This window comes from Oncorhynchus mykiss, chromosome 13 (assembly GCF_013265735.2).
Source record: "Oncorhynchus mykiss isolate Arlee chromosome 13, USDA_OmykA_1.1, whole genome shotgun sequence".
In the NCBI taxonomy this organism is placed as follows: Eukaryota; Metazoa; Chordata; class Actinopteri; order Salmoniformes; family Salmonidae; genus Oncorhynchus; species Oncorhynchus mykiss.
In genome coordinates, this window is record NC_048577.1 from 44,783,428 (window position 1) to 44,804,480 (window position 21,053).

General features: G+C 43.4%; 1 protein-coding gene across 3 annotated transcripts; it reads right to left on the bottom strand.

Moving 5' to 3' along the window:
* Positions 1 to 3,507: 3,507 nt before the first annotated feature.
* hook2 (hook microtubule-tethering protein 2) lies at positions 3,508 to 19,800 on the bottom strand. 3 transcript variants are annotated; one of them, XM_021558183.2, is made up of 23 exons: positions 19,351 to 19,799; positions 18,424 to 18,506; positions 17,438 to 17,510; positions 17,231 to 17,281; positions 15,298 to 15,430; positions 14,884 to 14,951; positions 14,595 to 14,657; positions 14,328 to 14,408; positions 12,452 to 12,615; positions 12,200 to 12,340; positions 11,899 to 12,100; positions 11,666 to 11,776; positions 11,396 to 11,483; positions 11,160 to 11,226; positions 10,143 to 10,280; positions 9,397 to 9,484; positions 8,968 to 8,973; positions 8,788 to 8,822; positions 8,589 to 8,671; positions 8,366 to 8,469; positions 8,101 to 8,208; positions 7,939 to 8,010; positions 3,508 to 6,165 (listed from the first exon to the last, which is right to left on the bottom strand). In XM_021558183.2, exons 1-23 carry the CDS (start codon positions 19,393 to 19,395, stop codon positions 6,034 to 6,036), a joined length of 2,136 nt encoding a protein of 711 aa, XP_021413858.2. In that variant the 5' UTR covers positions 19,396 to 19,799; the 3' UTR covers positions 3,508 to 6,033. The 3 variants fall into 3 exon arrangements, with proteins under 3 accessions (XP_021413858.2, XP_021413860.2, XP_021413859.2); XM_021558185.2 differs by having other exon boundaries at positions 19,494 to 19,796; XM_021558184.2 differs by lacking the exon at positions 8,968 to 8,973 and having other exon boundaries at positions 19,351 to 19,800.
* Positions 19,801 to 21,053: the final 1,253 nt, after the last annotated feature.

The following is a 21,053-nucleotide window of genomic DNA, read 5'->3' on the forward strand; positions in this document are numbered from 1 at the left end:
CCATTTCAGGTTTATAAAGGTTTATTAAGTTGAGCACATAGCCATGAAATCTCCATAGACAAACATTGGCAGTAGAATGGCCTAACGGAAGTGCTCAGGGACTTTCAACGTGGCACTGTCATAGGACGCTACCTTTCCAACAAGTCTAAGGCGGCCAAATCTGGGTTTCACGGATACCAGGATAACGCTACCTGCCCTAATACATAGTGCTAACTGTACAGTTTGGTGGAAGAGGAATAATGGTCTTGGGCTGTTTTTTCCTGGTTCGGGCCCCTGAGTTCCAGTGAAGGGAAATCTTAACGCTACAGCATACAATGATATTCTAGATGATTCAGTGCTTCCAACTTTGTGGCAACAGTTTGGGGACGGCCCTTTCCCGTTTCAGCATGACAATGCCCCTGTGCACAAAGTGAGGTCCATACAGAAATGGTTTGTTGAGATCAGTGTGGAAGAATCTGGCCTGCCTGCAGTCTGACCTCAACCCCATCGAACACCTTTGGGATGAATTGGAACGCAGACTGCGAGCCAGGTCGAATCGCCCAACCTCACTAATGCTCGTGGCTAAATGGAAGCCAATCCATGCAGCAAATGTTCCAATATCTAGTGGAAAGCCTTCCTAGAAGAGTGGAGGCTGTTATAGCAAAAGGGGGACCAAGTCCATATTAATGCCCATGATTTTGTAATGAGATGTTTGACGAGCAGGTGTCCACAGTTTGTCATGTAGTGTATATTGCCAGTGCCAACATTTCATACTGCAAATGTTGGTACTGGCATATATGTCTAACAGACACTGTTAATTTCCAATATATTTAAGCAGTGATTTACCATCACCAAATTGACAGGCTAAAATCAACACCAACAAGCGAGGGAGAGGAATCACTAGCACTGCTAGGCCGTCCTGAGTTCAACGAGTCGGCGTTTCAACAATGTAACAGCATGTCCAATTAGTGATGGTAAATACCCATTGTGATATGTCCATTACACATACAGTGCCTTGCGAAAGTATTCGGCCCCCTTGAACTTTGCGACCTTTTGCCACATTTCAGGCTTCAAACATAAAGATATAAAACTGTATTTGTTTGTGAAGAATCAACAACAAGTGGGACACAATCATGAAGTGGAACGACATTTATTGGATATTTCAAACTTTTTTAACAAATCAAAAACTGAAAAATTGGGCGTGCAAAATTATTCAGCCCCCTTAAGTTAATACTTTGTAGCGCCACCTTTTGCTGCGATTACAGCTGTAAGTCGCTTGGGGCATGTCTCTATCAGTTTTGCACATCGAGAGACTGACATTTTTTCCCATTCCTCCTTGCAAAACAGCTCGAGCTCAGTGAGGTTGGATGGAGAGCATTTGTGAACAGCAGTTTTCAGTTCTTTCCACAGATTCTCGATTGGATTCAGGTCTGGACTTTGACTTGGCCATTCTAACACCTGGATATGTTTATTTTTGAACCATTCCATTGTAGATTTTGCTTTATGTTTTGGATCATTGTCTTGTTGGAAGACAAATCTCCGTCCCAGTCTCAGGTCTTTTGCAGACTCCATCAGGTTTTATTCCAGAATGGTTCTGTATTTGGCTCCATCCATCTTCCCATCAATTTTAACCATCTTCCCTGTCCCTGCTGAAGAAAAGCAGGCCCAAACCATGATGCTGCCACCACCATGTTTGACAGTGGGGATGGTGTGTTCAGCTGTGTTGCTTTTACGCCAAACATAACGTTTTGCATTGTTGCCAAAAAGTTCAATTTTGGTTTCATCTGACCAGAGCACCTTCTTCCACATGTTTGGTGTGTCTCCCAGGTGGCTTGTGGCAAACTTTAAACGACACTTTTTATGGATATCTTTAAGAAATGGCTTTCTTCTTGCCACTCTTCCATAAAGGCCAGATTTGTGCAATATACGACTGATTGTTGTCCTATGGACAGAGTCTCCCACCTCAGCTGTAGATCTCTGCAGTTCATCCAGAGTGATCATGGGCCTCTTGGCTGCATCTCTGATCAGTCTTCTCCTTGTATGAGCTGAAAGTTTAGAGGGACGGCCAGGTCTTGGTAGATTTGCAGTGGTCTGATACTCCTTCCATTTCAATATTATCGCTTGCACAGTGCTCCATGGGATGTTTAAAGCTTGGGAAATCTTTTTGTATCCAAATCCGGCTTTAAACTTCTTCACAACAGTATCTCGGACCTGCCTGGTGTGTTCCTTGTTCTTCATGATGCTCTCTGCGCTTTTAACGGACCTCTGAGACCATCACAGTGCAGGCGCATTTATACGGAGACTTGATTACACACAGGTGGATTGTATTTATCATCATTAGTCATTTAGGTCAACATTGGATCATTCAGAGATCCTCACTGAACTTCTGGAGAGAGTTTGCTGCACTGAAAGTAAAGGGGCTGAATAATTTTGCACGCCCAATTTTTCAGTTTTTGATTTGTTAAAAAAGTTTGAAATATCCAATAAATGTCGTTCCACTTCATGATTGTGTCCCGCTTGTTGTTGATTCTTCACAAAAAAATACAGTTTTATATCTTTATGTTTGAAACCTGAAATGTGGCAAAAGGTCGCAAAGTTCAAGGGGGCCGAATACTTTCGCAAGGCACTGTATATTGCCAGTTTCAATACGTTATACTGCAATTGGACAGTGTCCATTGCAAATATATTTGAATAGGGATTTACTATCACGAAATGGACGGAATGAAATGTCCACCTAAGTGTGAGGGAGAGGTAACACTGTTTGACTCATACTGTATATTGCTAATGGACATGTATGACAACGCTGGATATTGGCGGGAACTGGAACACGCTGTCGTACACATCGATCCAGAGCATCCAAACATGCTCAATGGGTTACATGTTTGGTGAGTATGCAGGCCATGGAAGAACTGGGACATGTTCAGCTTCCAGGAATTGTGTACAGATCCTTGCAACGTGGGGCTGTGCATTATCATGCTGAAACATGAGGTGATGGCGGTGGATGAATGGCACGACAATGGGCCTCAGGATCTCGTCATGGTATCTCTGTGCATTCAAATTGCCATCGATAAAATGCAATTGTGTTCATGGTCCATAGCTTATGCCTGCCCATACCATATCCCCACCACAGGGAACTCTGTTCACAACATTGACATCAGTAAACCGCTCACCCACATGACACCGGTTGTGAGGCCTGTTGAACATACTGCCAAATTCTCTAAAACAACATTGGTCGAAAAATGAACATTCAATTCTCTGGCAACAGCTCTGTAGGACATTCCTGCAGTAAGCATGCCAAATTGCACATTCCCTCAACTTGAGACAGCTATGGCATTGTGTTGTCACAAAACTGTACATTTTAGTTGCCTTTTCTTGTCCCCAGGACAAGGTGCACCTTTGTAATGATCATGCACTTTAATCTGCTTCTTGATATGCCACACCTGTCAGGTAGATGGATTGTCTTGGCAAAGAAGAAATATTTACTAACAAAAACACAAACAAATTTGTGCACAACATGAGAGAGATATGCTTTGTGTGTGTATAGACCATTTATGGGATCTTTTATTTCAGCTCATGAAACCAACACTTCACATGTTGCGTTTATATTTTTGTTCAGTAGAGTTTAAGTCCTTTAACTGCATGTTCAATTTGTGATGGTAAATGTAAATTGTAATATATTGCTAATGGACAGTGTCAACAAGTTATACTGCAATTGGACAGTACATTGACAATATATTTGAGGGATTTCCAGTCACAAAAAGGACAGGTTGAATTGTACAGGCCATATCTGTGCTAGAACATAGCAGTTCAGTTGGAATGTTGATTTACTACTTTGAAATTAAAAGCCTGACTTCCCGATTCAATACCAAATAAACACATCTACTTAAAGAGTAAAACACTAAGTGAAGTTAAATGTACACACAGTTGTGGTTTCATAGCCTGGTAGATAACATTGCACAGATAGTTACACACTTACAGAGGGTTAGGTACAAGTCACAGAGAGCAGTTTGGCTACCAAAGAGAAGTTCCATGTTTACGCAGATACTGTCAAAGTAATCAGATAGATGTAGTGTTCAACAATAGTGTTGTCCTTCACAGGTTCATCTTGAGAAAATGATAGGTAAAAATGTACATAAATTCAGTTGTAAATATGACAAAAAGAGTACACATTGTTCATTAGCTAGGTACGTTCCAGTGTCAGCGAAATGAAGCATCTATAGTTGATTGCTTCTGCTGAGAATGAGAGAAAAGCTACATACCATTGCCATCTTGAAACCTTACTTCCCTCCCGGATTACACAGTAACAACCTCCAGTGTGGCCAGTCCAGTCACCCCCCCCACATCAATTAACTATGTGAATCAATACCCCCACACTCTGGTTCTCACAAGCACCAGCGTTTCCTACATTCAAATCAGTCTAAAGTGGTGTGTGCAACCAATCATAACTCTTAAAACACCCTGTTTCACTCTTTAGAGGGGATAAATTCAAGTGAAAAGAACTAAATGTAGTCCATAAGGAAGTCTAGTCAATCATTCATAGAGTAAATTCCCATATTACAGCTTGAAAGAAAAGCTTGTTCAATAGTCTGTGTGAATACTACCAGTCAAATGGTCCTGACAGAAGAGGACCCATATCTGCTAGTCTTTCAGAGTGCCTGCCATTACATGTGAACACCATACTCCTAACAGGAATTTGATACAAAAGTAGATAGGTTAAACAGAGTCCGGGACATTTTTCTAGTCTTTCACAAGGAAATGAACCATTATCAAAAGGGAGGAAGTGCTTTTCTTTACACTGTGTACCCTTGCTGAACATTATTATACAGACTAACACAACTACATAAAACACTGAGGTTAGAAAGCTATTCTTCCTGCTCTTCAAACTATAACAAAACTACTCATCACAAAAGGAGAAAACAAATAGATGATACAGCTTGAAAGAAAAGTCTAAAAACACATTCACAGAAACAAGAGAGGTCATGACTGTGTGTGCAGAGAAAATGTGTTCCTCTCATATCAAAGACATTGAGCTCTTCGAGATGAGGGGTGCCAAACTCATTTTGCCCCGGGGGCCACATTCAGTCTTCAACAACATTTCCTCGCCATCAAAATGGGCAAAAAGTGATGCTCCCGACTGTCATTTAGATGATTATTAGTGAGCTGGACACAGTCAATAAACTGTATGAATGTAGGTCCATTCGCATTTCTAGTTTCAAACTTGATTTTCGTCATTGTAAAAGTATATCGAGTTAGCCAGCCCCCCCCCCCTCCCCTGCAAAATATCTGGATCCGGATGACACCCGTTCTAGCGCTTCACCAGTTTCTCTCACCGTGTACATTTAAGTGTCAGAGACACAGCACAAGCCAGAATCTCCAAATGACTTGGGCACAAATGAATAGAAAAATCACACAAATTCACCATGATCTCAACCCATAGGTGTCTCTTAGTGTTTCCATGTCAGAGTAAGAGGATAATATCTATTTAGCCTGGCAGTGGGCTGGATAATAAAGGGTGAAAATATATAGAAGTAGTAGTAGGGGGAAGGTAAAGACCCCTGCCCTATTGACAGCAGAAATCATCCCTTTCCATCTCGGTCATCATTGTGGCCTTCCAAAGCATTGATTCTCATAATGTCCTAATCTAAACCTTAAGAAAACATAAAATACATTATAGCTAAAAATAGGGCTTGAAAGAAATGGAGGGACTGAATGAGAAACATTGTCTAAGAATTCCATGACAAAGGATTAGTCACACAGCTTATTTCTATCCACTTCATGTTCCTTCATTCCAGCTCTCATTTAGACCCATTTCTCTCATCTTTGTTCAAATGAGTCTTGGCAGCATTGAATGCACTTGAAGGTGCAGTAAGTAGCTCTGCATCGCTGACGCTCCAGAAAATCCTGTAACAGAGATGCCCAGCAGAGGGCAGCAGCAATCTTCACAAAACACCAAGAGGAGAAGTAAAGGCATCAGAGCAGTGAGAGTAGGGGTACGGAAGTAGTGAACACTAAGATATCGATAATCTCCACATCCTCCCCCAGAGTTGATGTGTCTTATCTGGGCTGGTGGCGGGCTGCGAGGCCTCTCCTGGCGTGGGTGGACTGCCTCTGCTGGGCCAAAAAGGACTGGGCCTGGTTGGACGGACCCGACCGCTCTCCCACCACCTTCTGATGCAGGGCCATACCCTGGGGAGGGAGAGAGGGAAATAGAGCCATAAGACAGGTAAATGTCTTACTAACAAAAAAAACAAGACCATTATACAAGTCATTGCAGTACCTATCATGCCAACTGCTCTAATACTACAGTGCCTTGCGAAAGTATTCGGCCCCCTTGAACTTTGCGACCTTTTGCCACATTTCAGGCTTCAAACATAAAGAAATAAAACTGTATTTTTTTGTGAAGAATCAACAACAAGTGGTACACAATCATGAAGTGGAACGACATTTATTGGATATTTCAAACTTTTTTAACAAATCAAAAACTGAAAAATTGGGCGTGCAAAAATATTCAGCCCCTTTACTTTCAGTGCAGCAAACTCTCTCCAGAAGTTCAGTGAGGATCTCTGAATGATCCAATGTTGACCTAAATGACTAATGATGATAAATACAATCCACCTGTGTGTAATCAAGTCTCCGTATAAATGCACCTGCACTGTGATAGTCTCAGAGGTCCGTTAAAAGCGCAGAGAGCATCATGAAGAACAAGGAACACACCAGGCAGGTCCGAGATACTGTTGTGAAGAAGTTTAAAGCGGGATTTGGATACAAAAAGATTTCCCAAGATTTAAACATCCCAAGGAGCACTGTGCAAGCGATAATATTGAAATGGAAAGAGTATCAGACCACTGCAAATCTACCAAGACCTGGCCGTCCCTCAACTTTCAGCTCATACAAGGAGAAGACTGATCAGAGATGCAGCCAAGAGGCCCATGATCACTCTGGATGAACTGCAGAGATCTACAGCTGAGGTGGGAGACTCTGTGCATAGGACAACAATCAGTCGTATATTGCACAAATCTGGCCTTTATGGAAGAGTGGCAAGAAGAAAGCCATTTCTTAAAGATATCCATAAAAAGTGTTGTTTAAAGTTTGCCACAAGCCACCTGGGAGACACACCAAACATGTGGAAGAAGGTGCTCTGGTCAGATGAAACCAAAATTGAACTTTTTGGCAACAATGCAAAACGTTATGTTTGGCGTAAAAGCAACACAGCTGAACACACCATCCCCACTGTCAAACATGGTGGTGGCAGCATCATGGTTGGGCCTGCTTTTCTTCAGCAGGGACAGGGAAGATGGTTAAAATTGATGGGAAGATGGATGGAGCCAAATACAGGACCATTCTGGAAGAAAACCTGATGGAGTCTGCAAAAGACCTGAGACTGGGACGGAGATTTGTCTTCCAACAAGACAATGATCCAAAACATAAAGCAAAATCTACAATGGAATGGTTCAAAAATAAACATATCCAGGTGTTAGAATGGCCAAGTCAAAGTCCAGACCTGAATCCAATCGAGAATCTGTGGAAAGAACTGAAAACTGCTGTTCACAAATGCTCTCCATCCAACCTCACTGATCTCAAGCTGTTTTGCATGGAGGAATGGGAAAAATTTTCAGTCTCTCGATGTGCAAAACTGATAGAGACATACCCCAAGCGACTTACAGCTGTAATCGCAGCAAAAGGTGGCGCTACAAAGTTAACTTAAGGGGGCTGAATAATTTTGCACACCCAATTTTTCAGTTTTTGATTTGTTAAAAAAGTTTGAAATATCCAATAAATGTCGTTCCACTTCATGATTGTGTCCCACTTGTTGTTGATTCTTTACAAAAAAATACAGTTTTATATCTTTATGTTTGAAGCCTGAAATGTGGCAAAAGGTCGCAAAGTTCAAGGGGGCCGAATACTTTCGCAAGGCACTGTATGTAGATTAGACAGATACAGAGAGGTTTGCTCACTCACCATATTGTACCAGGCACTTATGATGAGTTTCTCCTCCTGCTCATGTCTGGACCTGCTCTTCTCATAGTCATGCTGCACACAGAGGAGTTGTTCATGCATATGGAGGGTCAGACAATGCACCACTCATCTGCATCTCGTCAGTCAATGTAGAGTGGCTCTTACCTCCAGGTGCTGGATCTTCCGGTCTCTCTCAGTCAACTGGTTCTTGAGGGCCTGAACATCAGGAGACACAGTCAGAGGTGGCTGCTTGGGGTCCAGAGTCTTGATCACCTGCACAATGAACACAAACATACTTGTTGCGGAAATTCTCAACTATGTCACGATGTGCATGACAATCTTTGACGATATCTGCAACTCAGATTTAAGGCAGCGGCCAAGCACCGTGGCGCTGTATGGATGAGTTTAGTGTCAGGCAGTGTTGACTGACCGTCCTGGCCTTCTCCACATAGCGCTTGTAGCGTTCCTCCATCAGCTTCATGTCCTCATCCTTCTTCTTCAGGATCTCCTGCAGCTCATCGATCTTCTTCGCCACTGACAGGAGGGAGGTTGAAGAGGAAATATTAACGGCATTTTCAGAGCTTGAAAGTTCTCTTAGATTGATACTATTTGATAGCACTGCTCCCAAGGGCAGGAAATAAGAGGCTGCTTACTGTTGCCGTCCGCTTTGGGCTCCAGGTCATCAATGACCTCTCTCTTCTTCTGCAGGTCTGAGTGGGCCTCATGGAGCTTCTCCCTGGGACGAGGACAGAGGAAAAGCATGGAGGAGCCGGACGTGCAAGAATCTACAGAGCGGTAATAATACTCCCTTCACAGGTGCAGTGTGCAAGCATCAGTGATAATAGTACTCACAGGTGCTCCTCAAGCTTCTTCTTCAGCAGGGAGGACTGAACAGGGAGGAAGAAAGTCAGTCAACACTCAAACTACTGAGAAACAGACTTCTGTCAGACAGAGACACAAATAATAAGCATAATACACAACTGAAGTAGTCAAAGTCAAATCAGAGCCCAGGCAGGGATGGGCCGTACTTACGATGGCCTGATTGGCCGAATGTCGGGCGGTGGGGGCAGGCGGAGAGACAGAGGTAGGCGTTAATGGTGAATCAACACAGCAAACAAGGGTTAAAGTTCGCACTCAAAATCTCAGAGAGCAGTCACAAGCAGGCAGTCAACAGAGGGGAGAGAAGGATACAATCTACAACAGTCCTCAAGGACTATACTGAGGTCTAGGTCTCTTTCCAGTTATAATGACTACAAAATAACAAATAACAAAAAACAAACATTTGAACTAAGACCCATAGATGGTCAACCGATTAAGAGAGATTGGTCCTTTCCATTCCTGATTCCTATACATTTTCAGTATACTGTCTCTGATTGGAGAAGACTGGGTCCACTCAGTGATTGGTATGGACAAGGTAACAGGAGTAAGAGGATGTTAGAGGAGGAGGGTCTCTCCACTCACATCCTCTGCCTTGCTGCCCTGCTCCTGTAGAGCCTTCTGGAGATCCTCCACCTGGGACCGCAGCTCAGAGATCTGCTGCTGGTTCAACCTGGAAGGAGGAGAGAGACAGAACAAATAAGAAAAGTAAGAGGGAGAGAAGGGGAAAGGAAGAAAGAATGAGGAAATTTGATTAAGCTGGTTTTGATGAGTGGGAGAGGCTGGCGATGCATACAATGTCACATCAGCCGCTGCATTAGTCCATTCTAGCGGTGTCCCGCCCACCCACTCCCCTCTCTGTGTGTTGTGGTTCATTAGGGAAAGACTGAGCCACTTCAGCCATACTCCACAGCTCGGGATGCTCTCCTCCTGCTGCTAAAGATGGCTGCCTGCCTCCCACACTCTGGACCCAACGCCACACACACGATCCACTCAGAAAAACCGCCCCCACACACACACACACACACACACGCACACACACACATGCTCTGTACGGACAGCCGGGGGACAATCTGGCCCATTGCTGTCCATCCTCCGCTCCGGCCCACACAACAACTCAACACACAGACCAGAGGGTGAGCTGACATTTAGCTAGATCGCTCCTCCGTTTAGCCAAATGTGAAACTCAAAACAGAAACTCTGGCAATATATACTGTGACTAAGATCGTCACTGACTGACCTTGATACATACAATCAAATCACAATGTGCATAACTAAAACTGTATAGAACATATCTTTTATTTTACACATGCCTACACACACACACACACCTGTTTTGTGTCTCCAGGGTGTTCTGGCTGCGTTGAGACTCCTCCAGCTGACCCTGTACCTCCACCAGTCTCTGTCTGTAGCTCTCCTCCTGGACACACAGCATCTTGTTCTCACTCTGCAGACGCACCACCGTCTCCCTGTGGAGGAAGCAGAAGGGATGAGGTCAAAGAGAGAAGGCAGGGAAGTGGGGCAGAGAGGCACAGGTCTGTACACTATGCACCAACAGAAGTATTCAACGCCACCTCAGCCAATTTAACAGCGGTGCCATCTGACTGGGAGCCATTCTATTCATGGAGCCAATGGCACATTCTGGTTCTAAAAATAGTGTGGCTGAGGAATAAGACCTTTGCCATTTATCACAGCTGAACACTATGTTTGGGCGGATCCAGATTTCCATATAATTCCTGAACCACACCGGGTTTACGGCAGTGCACACAAAGGGCATGATTTCATGTTCAAACACTTACAAATGCTAACAAAGTACTAGCGAATTCCCATAGCGGACGTTAGCTAAATGCTAACAAGCGCAAGCGAACATAAACGAAAAGCAAAGACAGAACCCAGCTCATAAAGTTTTAGAACCAACTCAAAAGGCTACTCACACTTAATATAGGAGGGGATTGATTGTCTCTGCTGTAACCAAGAAGCTTGATCTTGCAAGCTAGCCACCTATAGCTAGCAAGTTAGCAAACCAAATGCATAGCTGGAGAAAATGTATTTGGCATTAAGATAGTTAACGTATAGAGATATATTTAGCTGACAAACATTAGTAGTGAATTTCAAGTGCAACTTGATCAGCTCTAGCACTGCTCGACAGTGGAAGTCACATGCTCTTAGTAAACAAATATACCATGTGACTGGCTCAACTGAATTGTAGTTGAAAAAACCCCATTTCTAAATACCCCGGTACCGCCCAAGCCTACAGTTGAAAATGAGCAATTGAATTCTGACACCACTGTATGTATATTGATTGATAGGTGTTATCTAACAGATTGAGCTTTCACACACATACATACTTGAACTCTGTGGGCATCATCTCAGAGGCCAGGTTTCCCACTGTGCCAGAGTCCTCACATAATCCACCTGAAGGGGAGAGAGAGAGCCAAGATGTCAGGGGAAAATATATCACATTTGTTTTAACAGTCATCTTATCAACTGCCACAAAAGGTCAAACAACCCCACTCTACCATCTTGTCATTTAGAAAAACAGAGGCTGAAGGTTCAGGATGTTAGCTGTGTCCATTGGACTCACCTGGTTGACTGAGGCCCTTCTGTTGGACCTGTGCACACCTGAGCTCATCATTGGTTTCCCGCAGTGTGTCTCGCTCTGAGATCAAACGCTGGAAAACACATTGGGATAACGTGGGGGTTAGACTGCACTCAATCTGATCCTACTAGAAGTGTTCAAAGTGACTGCCTCAGAATTTCAGAGATTTTAAATCCATATCCACTTTGACATCATGCCCTTTTAAGTAATACATCTTAGTCTGGAAAGGAGTCGTCCCCGGCCATCCTCTCTCACCTCTTTCTCCTTAAGCAGGGCGTCATACTTATCCTGAAGGTTCTTGTACTCAAACTGCCACTTCTCAGCCTTCAGTGCCTCTGACGAATGCTTGGTGTGAAGCTCATGGACCTGACAGCAGGGAGGCAAACACATTCAGGGTCTGAAGAGAGTTCATACCATCATGTGTCATACACACATCCATCTCCACACCTTTGTTAACCCTCCCCCATTCTCTAGCCCTCTCTGCCCACCTGTCTCTTGTAGGTGTCCAGCTGCGTGCGGACTGAGTTGGCCCTGCGTAGCTCCTCCTCCAGCTCACATGTGCGCTGCATGTAGACAGTGTTGCGCTCCTCCAGCAGACGCACCTGTCTGCGCAGGTCCCCCAGGTCCTCCAGCTTACGCTTGTATGTCTCCACCAGTGCCTCCAGCCGGCTCACCCGGTCAGACGAATGCCTGAGGGAGGGGAGAGGGTGAGATGGGGAAGCGTTTTGAGGACGGGGCAGGAAAGAAAGGAGAGAAGGATAGGACACATACTACAGAGGCTGCTCTCACCGGAGGATGTCCATCTCATCTTTGAGAGTCTGGGCCTCCTGGGCGAGGCTGGTCAGTTCATCGTTACGGTGAGTGAGGTCCAAAACGTCACGCTCCAGAATCTCCCCTCGCACACGCATGTCATCTCGGCTGTTCTCTAGTCTGTCACAAACAGGGGGCAAACAGAAAATTATAAATTAATTGTATCAAAAGAGTAGACACAGAGTAGAATGCATTTAGTTTGGAAGTCTGTGTTGAGGATATGACTCTGACCTGTAGTTCTCCTCCTGTAGCTGCTCCATCTGGCTCTGCAGCAGCAGCAGCTTCTTGCCAGTGATGGTGGTAGAAGCATCCTGTGGGTTACTGAGGCTGAGCTTCTCCCTCAGGGACTGTGTCTCCACCTGCAGGGACGACTTCTCCTCCAGGACGGCTGCCAACTGAGGCCCAAACACACACACACAGACAGACAGAGTCAGGGGTGGAGAGGCAGAGAGAGAACCAGACAGAGTGGCATGTAACAAAGGCTAGAGAGGGAGGAGACCTAGAGACAAATTAACAAACAGTTACACATTGAGTCATAGAAAGTGCTGAGCACAGAAAAAGGACACACACTTCAAAACGCAGAACACCGCCAAAAAACAAATTTACTCATGAAAATGCTGAACACAAATAAGACACTCCACAAGTGCTAAAGAAAAAAAGAGCCACACTCACATATCCAGCAACATACACTGTACAATGCTTGCAAAACAAGAGGGTTGGTGGTAACTTCACATGCACAAACATCAAAGCAGTTAGTCAGCTGGTCTGCTATGTTCTCAGTCGGGTGGGCCACTTTCTCAATGGAGCAGTTGTTAGCATTACCCCTCAAGGAGGTGAATAGAAAAACAGGTGTCTGAGTCAGTCTGACTAACAGTTACAAAGTGGGGAGACTGGAGAGTGAGCTCAGAAAGGGATGTTGATTAAGGATTCAAGCTTTTGAGGCTTGATGAAAGATGAACTATCCTTGGGGTTATCATGGACAAGAATGTTGGTTGGTGGTTTAGGGTACGTCCACCCTGAATATGTTTGTGGGTTAGGCAAGCAGGCATGCCAATATTAAAAGGGGGTGTCTATTACTTACCTGTTGGACATCTTTCCAGTTTGAGCACAGCAAAACTCTACACTGAACTTTAAGGACAAATGGCTTGCTTTAGCATCATACCAGGGAGAAAGTAAAGAACTACATAAACTGAGAATTTCTTAATGTGTTGAATGTTTACATACTAAGAAATATGCTGAATACATAACAGTGGTAATTGCCTTCTAATCCTAAATACTATACAATGTAATTATTGGGGATCAATGACCTAAGTCTTTGTACCCAATGACATTGCCTAATCAGAGGCAGCATTAGCAGCACAGTTAGCACTGTTTCATAGAGAATAATAGAGGATTTCTAGTACCCAAAAGCCAATTTTAGCATGTGCAGCGCCATTGAAAACGTTCACCATTTTGAAGTAGTCAACTGGGTGGGGCTTCCTATTGGTTAAGGAAAGATCACAAAATTCCATCCAGGACATCAGGAAGGATCAGCCAATAAATTATTTGTGAGCAAACATTCCATAATTGCAGGTGCATCGCCAACCTTGGCTTTATACCTGTATACAACACACTCCAGGTGGCAGTATGCACCCTTTTAGTTTGTTTACCAACTCAGAAGTAATAGAAGAAAATGTACTACTTCAAAATGAGTGGAGGCTGGTGGGAGGTGCTATAGGAGGACAGGCTCGTTGTAATGGCTGGAATGGAATAAATAGAACGGTATCAAACTTATGGAAACCACGTTTGACGCCGTTCCTTTAATTCCATAACAGTCATTACAATGAGCCTGTCCTCCTATAGCACCTCCCACCAGCCTACACTGATCAAGATGGAGATGGCCTCAATGGCGTTGCCCGTGCACTCACAGAAGCCATAATGGGACAGATACAAAGAAGAGTCCTCTATCACTCTCTATGTACCATTTACACAACAAACCATCAGGGGGAATCAGTCAGACTGGACAACAATCCTCAGCCAAGCGAATAAATAGGGTCACTTCACTCATGGCAAAGAGCTGCAGATACACACTCAACATGCTAACTAACAAACAGTCCTCTCTGCCCACCTGGTGCTCCAGGTCCCGACAGCGCTGGCCCAGATCCTCCTTCGCGTCCACCTCCTCACTGAGAAAATAATACTTCCTGGACTGCAGACACGGAAAGAGGCACAAGGGAGGTTATAGACAGCACAGTGGGAGGTAGAGAACGAGAGAGATACCATGAAAGACAAGTAAATGAGACAGCAATGGAATAATAGCGATAAAAACAACTTGCAGGGGAGTGAAAGTTCAAAACTAATCAGAGAAGCAGAGTAAGAAGAGAGCAGGTCCCACCTGGTAGTCAAAGTCCCCGTAGGTCTCAGGACTTCCTGGAACAGTTGTCTCTTTAGCCAGGAGCTACACCACAACAACAGATTCAATTGCTGGTTCAAACTCCAGAAAGACAGATCACATGGTGAAACCCATTGTCAATATAGAGGTAATCAGGACAAGTGAGCTATTGCCTGTTTTATAGTGTATATTGGTGTTAAATAGATAAAGGTTTCAGGGAGCAAAGAATTGTGCTTGTAGGTGCAATCTCACAAGAGGACAAAGAGGATAATATCCAAAATACTGATCTCACCTCCTGTATGGCTGTCATGACAACATGCTGGACAGACTCCTCCAGGGTCATTATCTGCTGGATGTGCTCTATGAAAAAAACAAAAACATGGAGTCGTCGTCCACTGAATATCACATCCACATCTGACAGCCAGACACTCAAACACTTCAAGCACACTGCTTTACACACAGTGCAACAGTTTATCCTGCATTCACATCAAACCCACTAGCTTGTTCATCTGAAGATCACATTGTCTTTTAAAACCCTGTTTTATCATAATCTGTATACAGTACATGGTTTAGGCTTTGTAGGAATGAACCAGTGAATGTGCAGTTTATCAACTCGTGATAATCAGGTCATTGCATTAATCCTGCATTTTCTCCATAGGTGACTTCCTGTTACCCAGCATGGCCTCCTCTAGCCCAGCTAGCTCACCTTGCTTCTTCTCACAGCTGACAGCACAGCCAAGCACCAACTGCACCAGCTTTCCAAGTTCAGTCACATCTCCAAACTCCCCAATCAGATTGATGTCTGGCAGGTGCTCGTCTGCTACCTGGTGGCCAAGCACCTGTTCATGGAGGGATGGCGAAAATGGGGGATTGTGAGAAAATACACAGCTGAAGTCAGAAGTTTACATACACTTTTAGCCAAGTTAATTTAAACTCAGTTTCACAATTCCTGACATTTAATCCCAGTAAAAATTCCCTGTTTTGGATCAGTTAGGATCATCACTTTATTTTAAGAATGTGAAATGTCAGAATAATAGTAGAGAGAATGGTTTATTTCAGCTTTTATACCTTTCATCACATTCCCAGTGGGTCAGAAGTTTACATACACTCAATTAGTATTTGGTAGCATTGCCTTTAAATTGTTTAACATGGGTCAAAGTTTTGGGTAGCCTTCCACAATAAGTTGGGTGAATTTTGACCTACTCCTCTTGACAGAGCTGGTATAACTGAGTCAGGTTTGTAGGCCTCCTTGCGCACACACTTTTTCAGTTCTGCCCACAAATGTTCTATAAGATTGAGGTCGGGGCTTTGTGTTGCCCACTCAAATACCTTGACTTTGTTGTCCTTAAGCCATTTTGCCACAACTTTGGAAGCATGCTTGGGGTCATTGTCCATTTGGAAGACCCATTTGCGACCAAGCTTTAACTTCCTGACTGTCTTGAGATGTTGCTTCAATATATCCACATAATTTTCCTGCCTCATGATGCCATCTATTTTGTGAAGTGCACCAGTCCCTCCTGCAGCAAAGCACCCCCACAACATGATGCTGCCACCCCCATGCTTCACGGTTGGGATGGTGTTCTTCAGCTTGCAAGCCTCCCCCTTTTTTCTCCAAACATAACGATGGTCATTGTGGCCAAACAGGAATATTTTTGTTTCATCAGACCATAGGAAATTTCTCGAAAAAGTACACTCTTTGTCCCCATGTGCAGTTGCGAACCGTAGTCTGGCTTTTTTAATGGCGGTTTTGGAGCAGTGGCTTCTTCCTTGCCGAGTGGCCTTTCAGGTTGTGTCGATATAGGACTCGTTTTACTTTGGATATAGATACTTTGTACCTGTTTTCTCCAGCATTTTCACAAGGTCCTTTGCTGTTGTTCTGGGATTGATTTGCACTTCTCGCACCAAAGTACGTTCATCTCTAGGAGACAGAACTTGTCTCCTTCCTGAGGGGTATGACGGCTGTGTGGTCCCATGGTGTTTATACTTGTGTAGTATTGTTTGTACAGATGAACGTGGTACCTTCAGGCGTTTGGAAATTGCTCCCAAGGATGAACCAGACTTGGAGGTCTACAATTGTGGCTGATTTCTTTTTATTTTCCCATGATGTTTGAAAGAGGCACTGAGTTTGAAGGCAGGTCTTGAAATACATCCACGGGTACACCTCCAATTGACTCAAATTACGTCAATTATCCTATCAGAAGCTTCTAAAGCCAAGACATCATTTTCTGGAATTTTCCAAGCTGTTTAAAGGCACAGTCAACTTAGTGCATGTAAACTTCTGACCCACTGGAATTGTGATACAGTGAATTAAAAGTGAAATAATCTGTCTGTAAATAATTGTTGGAAAAATGACTTGTGTCATGCAAAGTAGATGTCCTAACCGACTTGCCAAAACTATAGTTTGTTTAAAAGAAATGTGTGGAGTGGTTGAAAAACAAGTTAATGGCTCCAACCTAAGTGTATGTAAACTTCCGACTTCAACTGTATGCATTGAGCAATGACATTTCAAATGGACTAAGACATGTACAAACACTGAGGAACAACTGGAGGAGATTGAGCTCTTAAAAGAAATGCAGGAAACATGCATATACCATCCATCCCTTCCTTCTGATCTTTAATGAAGAAAAGCCTTTACTCACATCATGGTAATACTCAAGCATGCTCTGAAGAATCTTCTTCAGGTTGCTGACCTGGAGGAAAATTAAATAAATCTGAGCTGGAGAATACATGCATCTTTGCCTTGGTGAAAATACACCATCTATAAACAGTGAGGCCAGTGGTCACTCTAGGTTGCCTAGGTGACAACCTAGAGGCACTGTGTCATATCCTTCTGTCTCATACTGCACCTTGAGGCGCCAGTTGGCCTCACTCTCCTCCTTGATCCTGCTCAGCCATGCCTCATTAAACCAGGAGGGGTCTCTGTTAATGAGATGAAACACTTAACAAGACATTCTAGGGACATACAATACACAGGAAGCCACAGGGCAGAGTATTTCTAAACTGGAAACTCTAATATGTGACACTCAATGAATGTCACAACAAGCAATCAATCATTGGAAACTTGCTTGAGTTATCATATAAAAAGACAGAATTGCCATTACCCAATTCAACTAACCTTTAGATAAAAGCAATGCATGTTTCCAGTTCGACACAAAAACAGATACATTTATGCGTGTGCGAGTGGACAGAAAGGCACACAAATACTACAGCAGATGAGGTATGAAGGTAATTTGGCTTGAACAGACAGTACCCTAAAATGGACAGGCCCTTGCACAAAATCCCACCTGGGCACAATCTGCCAGACCCTGAAATAAAGACCTATTCCTTTTCAAACGTAGGAATATAAATAAAAAACAGACTAACAGCCCATCCTCTAACTTTACAAAAAGGCTTTTGAATAGATGATTGAATTTGCTCTAATCAGGCTCTATTCAAAGTAGTTAAAGGCCCAAAACAAAAATGTCAGTGTGCAACTGATAAGCAAATCAGTCTGTGAATTGCAAATGACTGGGATTGAACGACTCCACAAATCTCTTACTATTGCAAATTGCCAATGTGACAGGGTAATGGGATCTGCAAGTAAGGACCTTTTGCCACGTTGACATGCTAGTCAGAACTAGGAAATTCAGAAATGTCCAACGTGCTAACTGGTTACAGTTATACACGTGCCACGTTCATCGAATCAGCAAGTCGGACATTTCTGAGTTTCCTAGTTCCGACTAGCATGTGAAGGCGGCATAAATCTCCCAGTTTTCCCAAGCTGAGCTGGTGTCTACTCTTGTGTTAACCCACCACCAACCTCAAAACACACAAAAAAATGTTGTGCCCTTACATCCTGTGTAGAACGTGTGCAATAGCCACTCCGCTCGTCAGGTCCTGCTTACTGGTGCATGAGGGCACCTGAAATGTCTGTAGCTGGAAGGGTTGGACATGAGAAATGAGATGAAAATGTGATCATTTATTCTACTTCACATGACAATCAATTAGAAATCAACTGATCGAGAAGAGGAACCATGCAAATGCTACTGCCAACACGTTGGGCAAATTGTTTGTTGTTTTAGGATGGGTATCTATTAAGCACTTTGTGACAACTGTTGATAAAAAACGGTCTTTAAATTTTTTTATTTGATTGATTGTACCGTCTAGAAGTGCTGGAAAGCCATTCTACTTATGTACTGTACAACTAAAGTGTTTGCTAACCACTAAATGATAGACCTCAGCTAGCTACTTAGCTGGCAAGTTGTTTGTAATGCAAGTTAAGAGATCATTCCACATTTCTAGCCAATTTTAATATAGCCTAAACAACCTATATTGTTGTTCCATGGTACATAGTTGAAAAACTCAGCCATCTCAATGGTACTCAGAGGCTAGCTAGGAGAGTGACACTGGCTTACTGGGGCTTGGCTAGACTTTTGTACTGATTGCATAAGATGGTGGCTAACTCAGTTGCTGGCTGGAAACTTGAGCTTGTCCAACAAGTACATTTCTGATGTCGACAGTAGACCATCAAAATAATTTAGCTAGCTAGTTAGCTTTATTTGACAGTGACAGCTAGTTAATGATGTTATTTTTTATTTGAACTGGTTCAAGGCACTATTAACGATAAAATGCCTAGCTACATTTAATTGTAAAAACACCTAATTTCATTTCGCCACATTTCACTGCTAGCGAGGGGTCGCTTTGGATGACGACTCAGTCTGGCTAGCAAGATATCCCAGTTACCCAACTTGGCAATCATATTTAACTTTGTAAAACTTACCCAATTTAGTAACGAATCGCATAGCTTTGCTTTATCCAGACTCATTTTGGTTTGTCTAACCGATACTCTGCAGTTAGCACACTAGCAATCGAGACTTTCACCTTCAAACTTAAGATTTTAGTTTTTAGCTCACGTCAACAAACCTTGGCCTCCTGTTAGCTAGCTTGACTTTCGCGTTTTAGCTCCATAAACCATCCGGGTGAGCCTCCGTATTAAGAACATTGTCATGGCAACAGATGACAGTATTTCATTTGTTGTTGTCACAGAGTTTCTAAACCCAGAGACGCACGCAACATCGCGAGACTTCCGGAACGCTTGCGAAGCAGACTAGGCCGGGGTTTGGTGTTTGAGAAGTGACAAATTCTTCCTTGGTTGTTAATTTTATCGAAATCTTAAGGCACAACCTAGATTCGAGACAATGTACTAAGTATTTGAACATGTTATTACTCCAACCTCGTGAAAGTGACAAACTGACACGTTTTTTTGTTATTGCACATGCGCAGCTTGGCGCGAGACAACCGTTACACCCGATGACGTGTTTTTGCGCATGAGCAGTTGCCGCGGTCACGTGCTAGTTGGAACTAGGAAACTCCGATATTTCCAACATTCGTTGAACGCGGCACGTGTATAACTACAACCAGTTAGGAGGTTGGACATTTCCGAGTTTCCGAGTCCCGACAAGCACTTGGACGCGGCACCAGCTAGCCAACGTCGCCATGACATCGCCTACAAGCGTGATCAGGTAAATTATATTGGAGAAGCAGTTTCTGCCTATCTTCATACTGTACGGTCTTTGTTGTTTGCTCGCCTGTATGTTGCTCAAAACAGAGCGAGCGGTATTGTAGAGATCATTTGTGGGCGTTATGTTGTGTGTTTCGAAAACCTTTAGCATGCTTTTTGGAATTAAAAAAATAATTTGTTCGAAAAAGTTCCACAAAAGAACAGTAGATGGCTCAAGTTGACAAAATGACACAGAACTGAGGAGTGAAGGTGTCTCGAGTCCGAGCAAAACTGATCATGTAGCTAGCCTAGCAGAACAAGTACATAAATCAATTATGTTTAGCAGTTAAAATAGAAAACACCATTCCCTCCAGTTGACATATTTAAAAAATACCATCTCACTTTGTCAAAGGGTGTTTATCTAGTGGCCGTAAAGCAAGACACAATGTATCACAGCAATTAGCCCAATGGTTTCAATTATTCCAGTGTCTTATTAATTCCCTGTGCCTAAGTGCTGATATGCATAGCTCTCACATTGATCTGTCTCCTGAGAAAATGTGCTTTATCAGCTCAATGTGAGGGCCTCACCGTGTCATAACATGCAGACACATGCTTATTTTCCTAAGTACTCTATCTCCCTGTTTACACCTCTCCCTTCTTGCTCCAATACTCACAGTTCAACCTGATGTATTTGCCAACTTCCTGTTTGCTCTGGCCAGCCCAACAAGTCAGGTTTCCTCCCTGGCCCACCCACTGTAGGCTACCTGCTCTCCTAGAACACCTACTTGTGTGACATGTCTGTTTCACTTCCTACAGTGGCTTGCGAAATTACTCACCCCCTTGGCATTTTTCTATTTTGTTGCCTTACAACCTGGAATTAAAATTTATTTGGGGGTTTGTATCTTTTGATTTACACAACATGCCTACCACTTTGAAGATAAATATGTTTTATTGTGAAACAAACAAGAAATAAGACCCCCCCA